The sequence below is a fragment of the Hibiscus syriacus genome, unplaced genomic scaffold, assembly GCF_006381635.1.
Source record: "Hibiscus syriacus cultivar Baekdansim isolate YM2019G1 unplaced genomic scaffold, ASM638163v2 tig00110114_pilon, whole genome shotgun sequence".
In the NCBI taxonomy this organism is placed as follows: Eukaryota; Viridiplantae; Streptophyta; class Magnoliopsida; order Malvales; family Malvaceae; genus Hibiscus; species Hibiscus syriacus.
This window is the reverse complement of record NW_024062594.1, coordinates 2,485,462-2,501,696: the sequence shown is the minus strand read 5'-3', so window position 1 is coordinate 2,501,696 and position 16,235 is coordinate 2,485,462. Positions and strand designations below refer to the sequence as shown.

Sequence of the window (16,235 nt, the reverse complement as noted above, 5' to 3'; positions counted from 1 at the left end):
ATTAAAAGTTACAAAATGGTCATCCGTCTATTAAATATGTTCCAAACTTGTCCTTTTTCGTTAAAAAATGACAACAATCTGAGCTGGATGTTAACGTGTTGACTGAGATACAATAGTTTTTTTTAGATTCCAGGATCAAATTTTATCATATGTCATTCATCAAGTTAACATCTAGCTTAGACTACCGTCAATTTTTTAACGAAAAATGACGAGTTTGGAATAGTTTGGTGACCATTTTATAACTTTTAATAGTTAGAGGACTCAACAAAGCATCATCCTATAATCGGGGATCGTTTGTATATTTTACCCTTAATTTAATTATTTTGTCGATTTTCTTAAAATCTTTTTGCTCATCAATTCATTTGACTCCTTTATGATCTTAACAATAATTTTTCTTCAAAATATCTTATTTAAATATAAAATTTTAAATACATTTAATAATTTTAGATGTGATTTTATTTATTAATAACTTTACAAATATTACTTACACGTGAAATATATATTGTATAATTAGATAAAGTTAGTTAAATTGAAAATAACATGTATCATAATATTATAAAAAGTTACAATTAAATTTAAGGGTAAAGTACACAAATAGTCCCCTAACTATAGGGTATTACTTTGTTGAGTCTCTTGACTATTAAAAGTTATGAAATGATCATCTGATTATTCATTTGTTTCAAACTCGTCATTCTCTGTTAAAACATCGATGTCAGTCTAAGTTGGATATTAATATGTTGATTGTGACATGATAAAATATGATCCCAAAATCTCAAATGACTATTATATCTCGGTCAACATGTTAACGTCAAACTCAGGCTGTCATCATTTTTTTAACGAAAAATGATGAGTTTAAAATATATGAATAACTGGATGACCATGTTGTAAATTTTAATAGTCGATAGACTCAACAAAGCAACACCCTAAAATCAGAGGACCGTTTTATAACTTTTAATAATCATGATATTCAACAAAATAGTACCTTATAGTTAGAGACTATTTGTTTACTTTACTCAAAAATAAAAACTACATAGATATTATACAATGAGTCTAGGAGTATATGATTTAAATTGATAAAAAAAGTAGGCTTATAATAAAGAATGGAATAAATACGAAAATCAAGGACTACATTGTAGAGTTATTAAATTCAGTTTTTCAAAATTTTGAATTGGTAAATATAAACTCAAAAATTTAAATTAAAAATTAAATTAACTCGAATACTTCGTCTCAAATAATTTAAAATTAAAAAAAATTCAAATCAAATTAAATTTTACTCATCTCTACTTTTATTTAAATTTAGATTATATTTTTTTATAATAAGATGACGAAAAGTGTGACCGAATTAGATTGAGCTAATTTACTTTCACGAATAAGGCTCAGGTACACTGATCTAAACCCTTCAAAGCAGCAACTCCGCCGTTGAATTCCGAAGGTACCGAAACGCACCCTTTTAATCTTTTACCGATTTACTTTTCCCATCGATGTTCTTCAGTTCTATTATCTCTAGCTGCGTTTTTTTTTACTGTTCTTGCATTTTCCAATCACAATCCCTTGCCTTTTCTTTTTCTTCAATGCAACATTTTTAAACTTGAAAACCATTTTTTCTATCTGTTCCCCCCTTGTTTTGTTGAAATTTGTGTTATTTTCTAGTGGAATCAAACACTGCATCACTCTGATCTTGCCTTTTTTTTCTGTTGAAACACAGAATTGTTGAGCGAATTGCAGCAAGGTAAACCCCAAAACCCAAAACTCTCGAAGCTTTATTTTAACAAGTTCTTTATTTATTCTTTACTATTTCATTATTCTTGTATAATTTGCTTCTCTTCTACTCCATACCCATCGTTATTAGTATATTAACTGAAAGATGAAATAAAATAATTTAAAGAAGGGCCGGGTACTCTTGGAATTCCTCCTTTCTTTCTTGTTTCAAAATTATGCATTAAAAGACCAATTTTAAGTGTCAATTTTGAAATAAAATGGAGCTAAATTTCCGTTTTTGAACACAAAACAAGGGAACGCTGTTTTTATTGTGGTAATAAACTAATAATCGATATTTAGTCTGATTATAGAAAAACCGTGAAGTATTTAATTTGTACTGTTGACAACAAGTGTTGCTCTTTATGCTTTGTATGCCCGAATCAAATCCCTCTTGTACAGGCTACTTATTTCTGTAAATACTGTATCTTGTATGACCAGTTGAGAGACTCATCAGTTCTGGCGCAACATTATTGTCTCTATATGTTTTTGCACTCACTCATTCGGTTGACGTTTTGTCTTCTAATTTCCCAAAAATTCCTGCTAGTCATATGATTTTGGATATTTTAGGATTAATGTTGCAAATATAATTTTATCTGCATTGCGCTTAAATGGACAAGCTGTTTACTTGGGGACTGAATAACCCCAAAAATGATAGCTCCAACATAAACATAGACTTTACCACTTTTGTTAATTTTTGGTCATTGTTAAACATAGTCATCTTCCACTCCGGTTGCAGGGCTTGGTATATGTTCAGGGTGATCATATGTCTTTCTATACATTGGAATTGAATGCACTGCATTGTAAAGCCTTTTTTGGGCACTTGTCCAACTTAAGGATTCCAAGTTGTGGAAGTTAGGTTTAACATCTCAGTGTAAAATATGGATGGAATATTTTGGTTGGAAGAATACAGTGGAAAGCCACATACTTCTGTCAGTTTGAAAAGAAAGGCCAAATCAAAGAAGCTGGAGTTTATTGGATGGGGATCAAAGCCACTTATTGAATTTCTTGATTCCATTGGTAAAGACACCACCGAAAAAATCTCTCAACATGATGTTAGTGACATTATAGGCAAATATATCAATGAGAATAACCTTATTAACCCAGCAAAAAAGAAGAGAGTAATTTGTGATGAAAAGCTTTATTATCTTTTTGGAAGAAAAACAATAAACCGAATCAAAGTCTATGACCTGCTTGAAACACACTATGCGGAAAACCTAGATGCATGGGATGATGACTTTCTTTTTAGCTCAGGAGAGGAGAATCTAGGTGAAGAACAGAAAGGTTTGAGTCTGGAGAAAAAAACTTACCAGAAGAAAAGGATTTTTGAAACACCAAAAAATGGCTTTGCTGCAATAGTACCAGAGAACATAAAGCTCGTTTACTTGAAAAAGAGTTTAGTTCTAGATCTATTGAAAGATTTTGAAAGCTTCGAAGCTAAAGTGGTAGATAGCTTTGTAAGGATCAAATCAGACCCCAAAAGCTTCCTTCAGAAAAACTCTCATCAGCTCGTGCTAGTTAAAGGTAAATTACTACTAGATTATGCGTTTTGCAATTATCAATTATTTAATTGGAATTACACTTTCTCTTGGTTTATTCTTCATATTTTTATCATTTCACTTGGTGATACTACTCTTGATCTGTGATGATTGTATATTTGATGCTGAGATAATACATTTTTCTTAACAGCCCAAAGAACTAGTCATTGAGCTCATTCATTCAATTATTGTTAATTCCTTTGCCATTAGTGTTGTGTTCTGTTATATCTTATTATTGTATCTTATGTTGATTATGCCATATGTTCTCGTCTATTTTAAATAGTTAATCCATGGTTCAGCTTTCTTTGTTGTCTAGGGATGAAGAGGGTCTCTGTGAACAATGATGTAAACACAGATGTTGTTCTCCAGGTTTCGAATTTTGTGAAAGATGTTAAAATTTCCATGCTTTCAGATGACGACTTCTCTCAGGTAACCAGCATATGCAACAATATTGCTATTTCATCAAAATAGCTAGAAAGTTTGGCATATTTCGATGTAAAGCTGAACTTTCTTCTTTTCCATTATCTTTTTTATTTTTGGTGCAATTCATCTGGACTTTTGAATGTTTTGATGAATTGTTGCCTAAGCCTTTTTTACTCAAAGAAACATAATTTAAAATGCTGTAGAGAGTTCCCTTTTGAAGAAAGCACTAAATATTGTGGAGGTAAAAGTGCAATGCAGTAACGATTCCCTTATGTGTGTGTATATAATGTATCACTATGCCTATGCGATACATAATAGCAGAAATATATAGGCTGGCTTCTTTGGTAACTGCTGATGCTAGTAATGTCAGTGAACTGATGTGTCAACTGATTTTTTTCCTGGTCCAAAACAAATTAAACAGTGTCTTGATGATAATTAGATCTTAGATTAGCTCATTATTTTCTTTTCATTCTTATCTGAGGTTCTTTGAGGATAATCTCTTTTATATTCAGAGCATACGGGCCTTACTGCCTTGGATGTTACAAACAAGCATAGTTGAAGTTGTGGTGCATTAGGATTGGTATAGCGACCACATATGGTTTGACAAGATCTTAGTTTGTTTTGATAGCTGGTTGCTGTCTATACTGTAAATCTGTAATAGAGATCAGGATGCATGTGGGTGTCTTAGTGTTTTTGTTTGCTTTTTGCAGGAAGAATGCGAGGATTTGCACCAGAGAATAAAAAAAGGCTTGCTGAAGAGGCCAACTATTGTAAGCTCTTGTACATTTTGCATAATCCATAATATTACATTCTAGTGGAGGAAGGAAATTGGTTTTTCTTGGATGCTCCTGCATCGTTCTCCCTAGGTTGAAAAAAAGAACAGTCGCACAAGTTTTGACTGCATCTGCAAAGATGCACTTGGTGTTTCTAACCACTCATAAAGGTCATCTAGGGTCTTAAGAGTTGTCTTCCATTCATCAACACTTCTCAATCTATGGTGGTGACGACCATTCTTCAAATCAGTCTTTGGAATAATGATAGCAATATCAAATTGATCAATCATAACATTCAACCAAGACTTCTCCATGAGAATATGGTCCCGGTCCATAGTAACATCACACAAGGTATGATCAATAAGGTGAGCCCACTCTTTAAAGAATGCTTCCACCTCTTGGAATTGACATTGAATATGGAAATTAGTAACAATTCTTTTCGGGGCTTTGACTAGGATCCTGCTCGCCACTCAAGAAAGCATCTATTATAATACCTGATTTGGTCTTATCATCACTGCCTTTGATCTTCCTCGTTAATTCACCTTTAGAGATCTCATGGGTCATACTGAACATATCACTGTCTTTAGTACTGCGATCGTTGGCTAAATGCATGTACCACAATGCTAAATTCCTCTTCACCTTCAGTTTTTGTCAACACATTATGAACAACCAAGGACTCTCCTTTATTTGGATGTACATCTTCAGTTTCTTCTGGATACTCGTCATAAACATGTTTTAATAGAAAACCACAACTCCAACATTAATTCCACCCTCGTTTGTTTCAATTATCTCACCAATATCAGATTCATCAGTAAGACTTCCTTCCGATATGTCAAACTGGTTGTGTGCACTTTCCGGAGTCTTCATCTGGGCTCCCAGTTGCTCCTGTCGCAGCCAATCATGAACTGCACGCGACAGTTCTTCAACCGTACGTCGTAGCACAGCGAATTCTGTTTCTTGATACTGATTTCCTCTGAATTGAGCTCCAATGCATCCAACAATGGCTTAAAATTAAACCTTACTTTAAACCCTAGGATCTATAGTGGCTCTGATTACCAAATTCAATGTGGTTAAGAGGAAAAACAGCAACAATTGAAAGACGGAACTTTAGAAAACTTAAGGTTATAAAAACCTTAGTTTCTTTGTAGTAATTCAAGAAAATAATAACAATGATAATTCCCTAATAACCACCTAGTATAGTATTTATAATAAAACAATCACTAACAGTACTTTTTACTTTCTACACTCACCAGGAGTCCTATCCTAATCACATAACTATTTAAAAGAATGCAAAAGATAAGACTGAAAAAAGCAGATAATAAAAAAACTAATCCTAAAAATAAAATAATTAAATTGATCTTGGATGCTCCTGCATCAATAACACTGACCATTAAGCTGGCTGTATATGAATAGCTTAATATAAGATATTGAATTATAAAGTGCATATTTAATGAATATTCTCTATTCGTCATGTTTAGTGATTACTTCATGATTTATATCAATTTTTAATGTATTTTTCACTATCTGAAGGTCCCTATTTTACCCATTAACTTTGCTTTGTTGCTTTTTTAGTTTTTAAGCCCATCATCCTTTCTTTTTTCTTTTTTAATTTTACAAATATTAAAATTATTTTTAACTGTTGATAGGCAGAACTTGAAGCGAAGGCTCAAATTTTGCATGCAGATATAACCAAGGATGTATGTATTCTCATTCACACCAAATTTAACTATTAGAGAACAATGGATTCTTCTATTCTCATGTTATTGGTGTTTTGTACTGTCAATTGATGGCCAAATTTCTTTTGCTATTGTTTACCTGTTCCTTAGGCGATGTTTGATAATTTGAAAAATTATATTCTTTTGTAAGAAATTTGTGTTCTGAATTTGTACCAAAAAGTGTTTTTGAAAGTTAAAACTTGAGTTGATATTTACATTGAAAAAAGGAGAAAGCATAAGATTATGCGATTAAATAATTAAGAATTTAGTTACAATTGTTATGCATAAAAAGTAGGTTTTAACTATGTAAGCATTGTTTTACACTTTTCCATGGAAAACCTTCCATTGGGTTTTAAAGATATGTAATCAAACACGTTGAGTTTCATCAAATAGTTGAATTAGAGGTGACAAAAATATATAAATTATTGGAAGTCTTAAAGTTGCTGCCTTAATTGTTGTTGTATTAAAGCAATGTTTTTACCATATGTTTTTTATGTACTTGTATTAGGGATCTAGATTATATATTTTGATGGCACTCTTTCTTGGGAAGGCTTATGATGATTGTTAGAATAGTTGTCGAATTCTTAATTTCTTTTTCTGCTTTTCTGTATTTTTTCCTAGTGGCTTACAGAAGAACTTACCTTGTTACCGAAGCTCATTGACCGTGCCAATGAAAAAGGTTGGCGCAGAGAATATCCTTTTTGAATATCTGTTGATTACATACCTAGACACACATGCTTTGACAATATAGAGCTCAATAGTTGCATTTTAGGAATTATGAACATATATATGAAAATGCAATAATAGAGTGTTAATAATTTTGGTACTCAACCAAGTTTTCTCAACATATGTTCTTGAAGGGGAAAAAATGCCAAAGCTGTAATCATAAACGTAAAATCTATGTTAAGTTTGTTTGAAATGGTCAATTGATGATTTACTGATTTACCTCAAAAGATTACTGGTAGCTCTACTTGTACCTCAAAAGGTTACCGGTAGCTCTACTATGTTTCATGGTGGAAGTTCTTTCATATACATTGGAAAGATGTAGAGCTTACATGTTTGGCTTATTTTTGCTTCTAAAATCATCATTTGTATTTTAATGTAACGGAATTATGCATGGTGCTTGCTTATATCTCGGGTTTAACGAGTTACTTTTGCCTTCATGCCTCTGAAACCAATATCTGAGTAACCATGTTGGTATTGGGCATGAAGCATTTCCATTAAGATTTATCAACTTCTTAACTTGCTTTAGCTCATACGATGTTTGAGTACATGGAGAGAAGACAGCTGCTTCAGACTCCAGATGAACAGGCACGACTACTGCGTGAGGTTCCAAATGTTATTGCAGAGGAAGTAGAACCAGAAACTGCACCACAAGATGTTAAACATGAAGACTGTAGCTCACAGAAATTGACAGAACCTGAAACTGCACCACAAGCTGTTAAACATGAGAACAATAGCTCACAGAAATCGGCTGCCAGGGAAACTCTGGAAGTTCCGACTGATTCAGCTTCTATCGAGAAATTGTCAATATTGACACCTTTAAAAACAGATTCTGGTAAATCAACTTCTTTTCATTTTCCCTTGAAGTTCTTTTAATATAATTATTTGTACTCAATGCCTTTGTCTATCGATTTAAATATGTACTTTTTCTTCAGCGACCCAGTCTTCCTCGGTAATTACTAAAGATGATACGGGTATGTGTAACTTTTTTTTTTCTCCCTTTGTTAACCATTAAGAGTAGGCAGAAAAGGAATGAAATAGCAACATTCAATAAATTAGATGTTTTGTGGTCAATCTTTCTTCATTTTGTTCATTCCATTACCCAAATGAAGGGTTACGGAAATGTGCTCTGTACGATTCGGCATGAACCTTGGGTGTTCGTTATTATGTGCTGTTAAATAAACCAAAGATGTGTTTAGAGCTAAGATGGCAAAAATCACCCTTTGCACTTTTTCATTTGGGATTTCTTATATAGAATTACGCTTTAAAACGAGACAAAGCTCCATTGAGGTAGAAGGTTCGATGTTTTGCATGTTTTCCATTTCAATCATCCGAGTTACTTATTCCATTTGTTGCAGTTCATTTGCATGATGTTCAGGAACAGCTAATCCGACCAAGCCACAGTGATGTCAAGAGCGTGCAGGTTGTGAATGTACCCGAAGAAAGCAGTGCCATAGTCGAACAAAACTTTTTAAAAATATTGGATACCACTCGAGTGATTGATTTGAGTGACGACGATGACGATGAAGAACACGTGGATTCAAACAAAGTCGAGCCAGAGGATGATGTTGGAAGCTTGATGTGGCATTATGAAGATCCTCAGGGAGATATACAGGGCCCTTTCTCCCTCATATCACTGAAAACTTGGATGGATGCCGACTACTTTCCGAATGATTTTAAGGTTTGGAAGACGGGTCAAAGCCGAAACAATGCTGTATTGTTGGTCGACATAGTTCGTCAAATGTTTCGGATTTAGACATTGTTGAATATTATAGTAAATGGACAAGGATATCAGATGTCCTAGTAACTGGCTGGTAATTTTGAAGATGAAATTGCGCCTAACTAAAATAAGTAACAGTCTCTTCAGTTTCCTGTCCGTATTATTATAGCATGGTTCTTTAGGAATGTTGATAATGGCCATTTCAGGTTTTTCTCCATGCATTCACTTTCATGTTGGTAAATAAAATTCACTTTGATTTTTATTTTTTTATTTAATAAACACATTATTACAAGATCACACATTCTGCTTAAAAAATAAGGGAAAATTAACATGTTTAGTATCTAAATTATTATTTTTGTTCCATTTTGGTTCTCAAACTTTATTTTTTTTCAAAATTATAATTAATGTGTATTTTAAGTTTCATTTTGGTATCCCGTTAAAAATTTACGGTGATGTTGATGTGTCACCATATGGTAATATCATGTTAGCATTAAAAAAATAAAAATAAATTGTTACATCAGCAATTATGTTAATTTTTTAACGACAGGGTATCAAGCTTAAACTAAATGTAGGCATGATTTTGAAAAAAATAATTTGAATACCAAAATGGTACAAAAGTGATATTTTAAGTAGTAAATGTGTAGTTTACCCAAAAAAATAATTATCCTACGTGGCCTCACGATTCGCTCATTCTAAACTGTTTTTTTATTGTTAACTGAAAAACTTATTTTTTGAAAAAAAAAAAGCGGACCCACTTTTTTTTTTACCGTTAAAGGCACAATTTAAAATCATAGCGTTGGCTCCAAGACGGACAACAAGAAACAAGCCGCCCGTTGCTCTGCCTTTTTTCCCACTTTTGATTGTCATTCTCAAATTTCTAGAAAATCCATCTTCCATATTCTTCTTCGTCTAATCAAATCCCTAATTTTCTACTATATTACTCCTCAAACTCTTCCATAAACTAGAAATTTTGATTGTAGGAAGCGGATGGCGTCAAGATCAGTTGCCAAAGATATCATCACTCTTCGCGGCTCAGCAGCAATCGTGAGCGAGTTTTTTGGTATATGTGATTTCTCAAACCATATATTTCTTTTCAATCCACCCTTGTTGGGTTTTTTTGGGGATTGTTGACAAATTTTGTCTAACTTTCATTTTTTTCCAGGTTATGCCGCGAATAGGTAAGATGAATCGATAAATAATTTGGGTTTCTTCTTAATGAGTTTTAGGGTTTAATTAACCAATTATGTTTTTGTTCAGCATTCTTTACAATCGAGGGGTTTACCCCGAGGAAAGCTTCGCGAAAGTGAAGAAATATGGACTTCCGATGTTGCTTACTCAAGATGAAGGGGTGAAATCCTTCATTTCCAATTTAACCGCCCAGCTTTCTGGTACAGTATATGCCTTTTCCTTTTGGATGATAACTTGTTGGTTGCTTATTAGAAAACTGTTGGAAAATGTGTACATTTAAACCCTTTTATTAATCGATTGTTTTGAAAAAAGAATGGCTGGAAGCAGGGAAGCTACAGAGGGTTGTATTGGTTATCATGAGTAAGGCCACCAATGAGGTGTTGGAGAGGTGGAATTTTGTTATTGAAACAGATAGTGAAGTTGTTCAAAAAAGGTAAACTTTATTTTCTTCTTATTTTTACTTGACAAAGTCATTTGATCAGTGTATGGTATTTGTTTGAAATCTGAGAGAACTGGATGGTCTTTGATATATATATATATATATTTTGCAGTGTGTCAAGGGAAAAGAGTGACAAAGAAATCATGAGAAATACAGGCAATTATGAGACAGATTGCTTCAAGTATCACTTACTTGCCATGCCTTGATGAACCATGTAAGACAAACATAAAAATTAAATCCTATGTTTACCCAGATTTAGTTAAGTGTTGGAAATGGATACATTCAATTTTTACAAAGTTTCATGTCAAGTGCTGGAAATGGCTAGCTACTTTGAGCAAAGTGTAAATCGGAGTCATCCTCTTCCTCAACAGGGTTGTGTTTGGTTTGTGGTTTATGGGGACAGAGCCATATGTTGAGTGAAAGACACTAACAGATGCAAGATTTTATGCTATGAGACGAATTTCTAATGTTTTAAGAGGGGATGAACTTATGATTTTTTTTAAAGAAAACATATTATCAATAAAAAATACAAAGAAATTATCTAAAATATATGATTATTTAAAATTGGGGGCGTGACTGCCCCCAGCCCCCTTAGGTCCTCCATCTATGGTGGGAGGAGCATGGTAGAATAGCAGTTTAATTCCTTGTTACTTTAAATATTAGTCAAATAATACACGTCTCTTCCAAAAGATTTAAATACTTGGTATATCTTTGTCCCTCCCAATGTTTGATCTTAGTCCCCTTCGGTCCATCCGTGGTGGGAGCATTTTAGTTCTTTAAATATTAGTCAAATAATTCATTTGTCTCTTCCGAAAGATTTAATTACTTAGTAGATCTTTGTCCCTCCCAATGTTTGATCTTAGTTCCGTGATTGTTTACAGGTGTGTTTGATGTATTGGCGTACACTGATAAAGATGTTGCAGTACCGTTCACTTGGATTGAGAGCGACCCCAAGTTGATTGCAAATCCTCAGATGGTGAAGTTGCATTCATTTGATACCAAGGTAAAAAATGTTGCAAAACCAGCAGCGCAGGTCAAAAGCTATTGAAAACTGAGTTTTCTTTGTTAAGTTGTTGTGACTGTGTGTTATGGTTGATGCAGATACACAAGGTAGACACTCTCGTATCGTACAAGAATGATGAATGGGACGAGCAATAGTGTGTGATTGCAAGTTGAACCCTTTTTTCTTTTAATTTTTCAACTGAAATCTGTGAATCTTCTATTCATTCACTCACTACCATTGGAGAGCAACGAAGTGTTCCTTTTGGGAAAAAAGTTGGGACTTTTTTTTAGTGGAGTGTTTTTATTCATTTTATTATTGAAAATTGAAATGTTATTTCTTATTGATAATTACTTTGAATACAGGTTTATTAGATCAGTCCAAATGATTGCTGAACTTAAAATATGGTTTTCTATAAAGTGTTCCGCTGTATTGATAACTAGTAGTCACTTATGAAAGTAGTTCCTCTTTCTCTTTAGTGTTTCTGCTTTTTCTGAGAGCCACTGATAGTGAATGGATTTTGTCTGTGTTTACACCATTTTCATTGTAGAAATCAATTACTATTAGTTACAAAAATATGTGCATCAAACAACTACTGTATCTATTTCTTGTGCCAATAACATAACCTTTGATCTCTTACCTTTACAAAAAGATGGATTGTGCATAAAGGGCAGCCACTTTCTTCATGTCCAGTGACCAAAGGATCAATGGTGAAACAATTTCTGGTATATTTTTACACCAAAGAAACAAATAAACTATGAACCTTCATTTTCTTTTTCTTACTCCAATCACTTTGCAAAACATGAACAACTATTACATTACAATCATTCTGCTCCAATCTTTCTGATAAATTATCATTTCAGAGAATACATACAGTTCATTATACAGTGAAAATTATAGAAACATATGAAGATGGATCTGAATAAATTATCGTTCTATGGAGATGGCAAAGCCAAGAGGTGAATTCCGTGATAGTCGTAGCAGTCTCAGAGGTGGTGGCAGGAGTTGCGGTGGCCGTGGGGGTGATCGATTTGGTGGCGGCAGCGGAGGACGTGGAACGCCTAGTAAACGGAACCTTGCTGCTGGTGGCACAGGTATCTATTGTCACCCCTCACGGTTTTCTCCTAGTTTTTAATTTAACTTATAAATATCTCTAAAATATTTTTGGTCAAAAAAAATAAAGAGGAAATATTTTTATTTTTCATAAATCTAAAATATAATTTATTTGTGGTCCATCTATAATCATTCTTAAATAAAATTTATAAAATATAATTTTTACAGTTTTTTTCCAACATGCACAGAATTTAAGAAGATTAGCAGGCTTACTGCCGAACAATAGGAAAAGGAAAGGATAAGAGATGTACCTAAAAAGACAAAAGAAGATACTACGTCTGATTAAATAAATGGTCCCATTTACATTATCCACGCCACCTTTGTCCTAGTTTTATGTAATTATCTCAAAAGGATAAAATGGGTATTCCATGATAAATAATGTATAAATATATTATCAAATCTATTGACCGACTAATCTAATTCTGGTACTACAGAGACGAGAGTAACCCTCTCAATCCAATTTGCTCTATTTGCAAACGTCATGATTCAAACCATTGACATCGTTTAAAGGACCTAATATCTCATCTCACTAGACCAATTAATTATTGATTATTTAAAAACAAAATTTAATCTTATTATCGGTAAAATGTGACATTGTTATTCAAATTTTTATATTTTAATAAATAAATAAATATTCAAATATATTCAAGTAATCTTTTAATTATTATAATCTTGAAAATTAAATATATCATTAAATTTATAAAATTATTATTAAATTAGTATATAATAATATTAAATTTTATTAATTTGTTATAAGATATTCTTTAAATTTATTAAAATTTATAATATAAAATAATTATTTCATAACCATTTGATAAATTTAATAATAATTTTAAAATTTTAATAACTGAAAATATTAATTTAACATAGTTTAATAATGTACTTTCCCCTTACAAATGTAGTACTCTATTTTATATATATAAGAATTATGTTGATAATCATAATGTGTAAATATCTAGCCAATGCCGTGTCACGTGTTCTTATCCATGGACCACAAGTCATTCATTTATTTTCCGCTCCACTTTTCTGCATTTTCTTCCCAAATTGCCTTTCCATCCAAAACCCTGTCTGTTCTTGACAAAAATGGCGACCACTCTGTTAGCTTCATCCCAACCCAGCTTTCACCACCCAATCTCAGTCTCGGACTCATCATTTCCATGTCCTTCTTCTTCAGCTTCAGCTTCATCATCAGTTTCTCTCTTTACTCTCACAAAGCCGCGAATCCCTTCTTTCAAGTCCAGTTTCTTGAACCCAATTGGGAACAGTTTCAAGTACATTGAAATGGAACCAAGCAAAAGGAGCATCAGTTCACTAACAGTTCGAATGTCATGGGACGGTTCACTTTCTTCAGTCAAACTGATCATACAGGGCAGAAATCTGGAGGTAATTTGTCTCTTATTATCTACTTTATTTACAAGAATAAGATATAGGTTAATTCTTTTCTTTACTCAATGGAGAGATTTCTCGTACTTTTTGTAACCCTTTATTGTTTTACTGATAATGCATCTTTTTCACATTTTACTTGAAGCATGTGAAAGACCAAGTTGTGATTTTGCTTGTGATACCCTTTGTTTGGCATATATTTTCTTTTGCTTATGGTACCATCTGCCTTTGAATTTGGTGATTTTGTAATTGTTTTTGGTTGTGATACTATCTATCGTTGATCTGAATGTCTTTATTATAAAAGACATGCAAGATTTTATTACAGAGGCGAATTATAAAATTTTGGGGCAAAATTAGATCAACAATAGAAAATATAAAGAAAATAACTAAAATATATGAAAATTTAAAATTGTAGGCCTCAAGTCGCCCCTCTCGGTCCATTCCTGCACGTTACAGTTATCCTCTAATTGCTATGAAAATGGTGGGAAAGTTTAGAGGTGGTCTTGTTTGCTGTAATGAACTTCTTTTCATGGGATACAGTTAACAGATACAGTTAAGCAGCATGTGGAGGAGAAGGTTGGTAAGGCAGTTCAGAAGCATAGTCATCTTGTGAGAGAAGTCGATGTTAGGTTGTCTGTTCGAGGTGGAGAATTTGGGAAAGGTCCCAGGATACGAAGATGTGAGGTACTTTTCCAAAATTGAGATATTTGTTACTTGTGGCCAAGTTTGCTTTTAGAATTTTAGACACTTATCCTACTTCTTGCTCTGATGGGTTTTTGTTTGAAGGTAACTTTGTTTACAAAGAAGCATGGAGTGGTTCGAGCAGAAGAAGATGCTGAGACGGTATATGGGAGTATAGATTTGGTGTCCTCGATTCTACAAAGAAAGTTGAGGAAGATTAAGGAGAAAGAATCAGACCATGGCCGCCACATGAAAGGCTTCAATAGATCAAAAGTCAGAGAGCCAGTGGCAGTAGTAGTAGATGACGATGTTGAGGCGGATACTGAGCAAGTAGCAGTAGATGATGATGTCGAGGCAGTTCCTGAGCAGGAGGATGATAGCTTTATAGATGAGGTTTATTTCATCAAATTTTGATCTACTGTTTTGTTTATGGTATTAGTTTTATTGCAGATATTTGTGTTTTCCACTTCTATACTTGGCAGCATGATATGATAGCAAGGGGCTTTTAAATTTTTTTCTTTTGAGTTGATGAACTGTCACTGAAGAGTTTTGTGTCCTGATCGGTCTCGCAATTTGTATTCAAGAAGGTCCGGAGTAACATGTATGATGATTATCATTAGAAATTTGCATCGAGAAATGTGATCAAACAAATTGATCCTGTTCTCAAAGTTCTTTGTCAATTGATGCTGGCCGTTGTTTTCTTTTTCCTCCATTAATGCAACTACGTTGCGAATGTTTCAGATTGTTCGTACAAAATACTTTGAAATGTCACCACTGACAGTCTCTGAAGCAGTTGAGCAGCTTGAAAATGTTGATCATGACTTCTATGCTTTCCGCAATGAAGAAACCGGTATGATTTTTTCCATACCCTGCTCATTTCCTCAAGATTGGTTTTATGAGCTAATCAAAAGTTTTCTGTTATGTACTTGGCTCAGGTGAGATTAATATTTTATACAAAAGGAAAGAGGGAGGATATGGACTTATTATACCTAAAGGAGATGGTAAAGCTGAGAAATTAGAGCCATTGGTAGTCGAATCTGCCAATTAGCACTCTTTCATGGAATAAGTTGTCTCATTTTGTGAGACAGGAAGATATCAATCATCTGTAGATTTTCATGGCAACACTAGAGATGAAGATCAATCAAGGCATGTAGAGAGACATAGTACAAGGTTTAAGATTAGGTTTATGATTCTGAGGAAGACATTGTATCATTACCATGCAATCTATATAATATTACATATATCTTAATTTGCTCAATTTTCACTCTTTTGATAAATTGGATTTGAACCTGCCTTTTTCTGCCTGCGTATTTGCTGAGTTATGCAGGTTGTAGGGTACCCTAGATTTTGTTACAGGGTCTAAAAGTTTTCAGGTAGTCTATGAATGCAGGTGCAACCAGACAACCCAAAATACATGTTATTTGGTGGCTGAGACACTAAATGAGCAACACTAGCTGTAACAAGCCATTCTTAATAGTTTTGATAACCAAGAAACCCAGGTGATATAAGAAAGATTTGACTATTTGTTCAATGTCATATGTGCAATGTCTGCCCTAAAATTGGTCAAGAAAGAATGTAAGGCATATTTAACCTATATCATTGACACTTAAATGCCAAATTCGAGAATCTATCAAGTGGATTCAGTGGTTTAAGGGAATGTTGGTATTCCTAATGATACTGAGATTGAGCAGTTACATCTATAGGGTGTATATGCATTGTCATCAAAGATATTTAATAAATTATTAAGATAATTTGAGTAATAATCTATTTCAAAAGTAGACATA

At 33.3% G+C, this 16,235-nt stretch overlaps 2 protein-coding genes and 1 pseudogene across 3 annotated transcripts; all 3 read left to right on the top strand.

Moving 5' to 3' along the window:
* Positions 1-1,377: 1,377 nt before the first annotated feature.
* LOC120215315 (uncharacterized protein At5g08430-like) lies at positions 1,378-8,811 on the top strand. Of its 2 annotated transcripts, XM_039213026.1 has the most exons (10): positions 1,378-1,432; positions 1,706-1,729; positions 2,495-3,279; positions 3,610-3,722; positions 4,427-4,486; positions 6,136-6,186; positions 6,826-6,897; positions 7,465-7,762; positions 7,863-7,901; positions 8,286-8,811. In XM_039213026.1, exons 3-10 carry the CDS (start codon positions 2,637-2,639, stop codon positions 8,681-8,683), a joined length of 1,674 nt encoding a protein of 557 aa, XP_039068957.1. In that variant the 5' UTR covers positions 1,378-1,432; positions 1,706-1,729; positions 2,495-2,636; the 3' UTR covers positions 8,684-8,811. The 2 variants fall into 2 exon arrangements, with proteins under 2 accessions (XP_039068957.1, XP_039068958.1); XM_039213027.1 differs by lacking the exon at positions 1,706-1,729 and having other exon boundaries at positions 1,384-1,432.
* A 634-nt stretch (positions 8,812-9,445) lies between these two features.
* LOC120215314 lies at positions 9,446-11,522 on the top strand (annotated as a pseudogene).
* A 1,908-nt stretch (positions 11,523-13,430) lies between these two features.
* Positions 13,431-15,800, top strand: LOC120215312 (ribosome-binding factor PSRP1, chloroplastic-like). The gene is made up of 5 exons (XM_039213025.1): positions 13,431-13,770; positions 14,311-14,454; positions 14,557-14,844; positions 15,193-15,301; positions 15,387-15,800. The coding sequence occupies exons 1-5, from the start codon at positions 13,471-13,473 to the stop codon at positions 15,497-15,499; spliced, it is 954 nt and encodes a 317-aa protein (XP_039068956.1). The 5' UTR covers positions 13,431-13,470; the 3' UTR covers positions 15,500-15,800.
* The last annotated feature ends 435 nt before the right edge of the window (positions 15,801-16,235 follow it).

Excerpts from the sequence above, each read along its gene's own strand:
- LOC120215315 (XM_039213026.1), top strand. The coding sequence starts at position 2,637 with ATGGATGGAATATTTTGGTTGGAAGAATACAGTGGAAAGCCACATACT. Across the intron at positions 3,280-3,609 it reads TCAGCTCGTGCTAGTTAAAG|GGATGAAGAGGGTCTCTGTG; the intron begins GTAAATTACTAC and ends TTTGTTGTCTAG. Across the intron at positions 6,187-6,825 it reads ATGCAGATATAACCAAGGAT|TGGCTTACAGAAGAACTTAC; the intron begins GTATGTATTCTC and ends ATTTTTTCCTAG.
- LOC120215312 (XM_039213025.1), top strand. The coding sequence starts at position 13,471 with ATGGCGACCACTCTGTTAGCTTCATCCCAACCCAGCTTTCACCACCCA. Across the intron at positions 14,845-15,192 it reads ATGATAGCTTTATAGATGAG|ATTGTTCGTACAAAATACTT; the intron begins GTTTATTTCATC and ends CGAATGTTTCAG. Across the intron at positions 15,302-15,386 it reads TTTCCGCAATGAAGAAACCG|GTGAGATTAATATTTTATAC; the intron begins GTATGATTTTTT and ends TACTTGGCTCAG.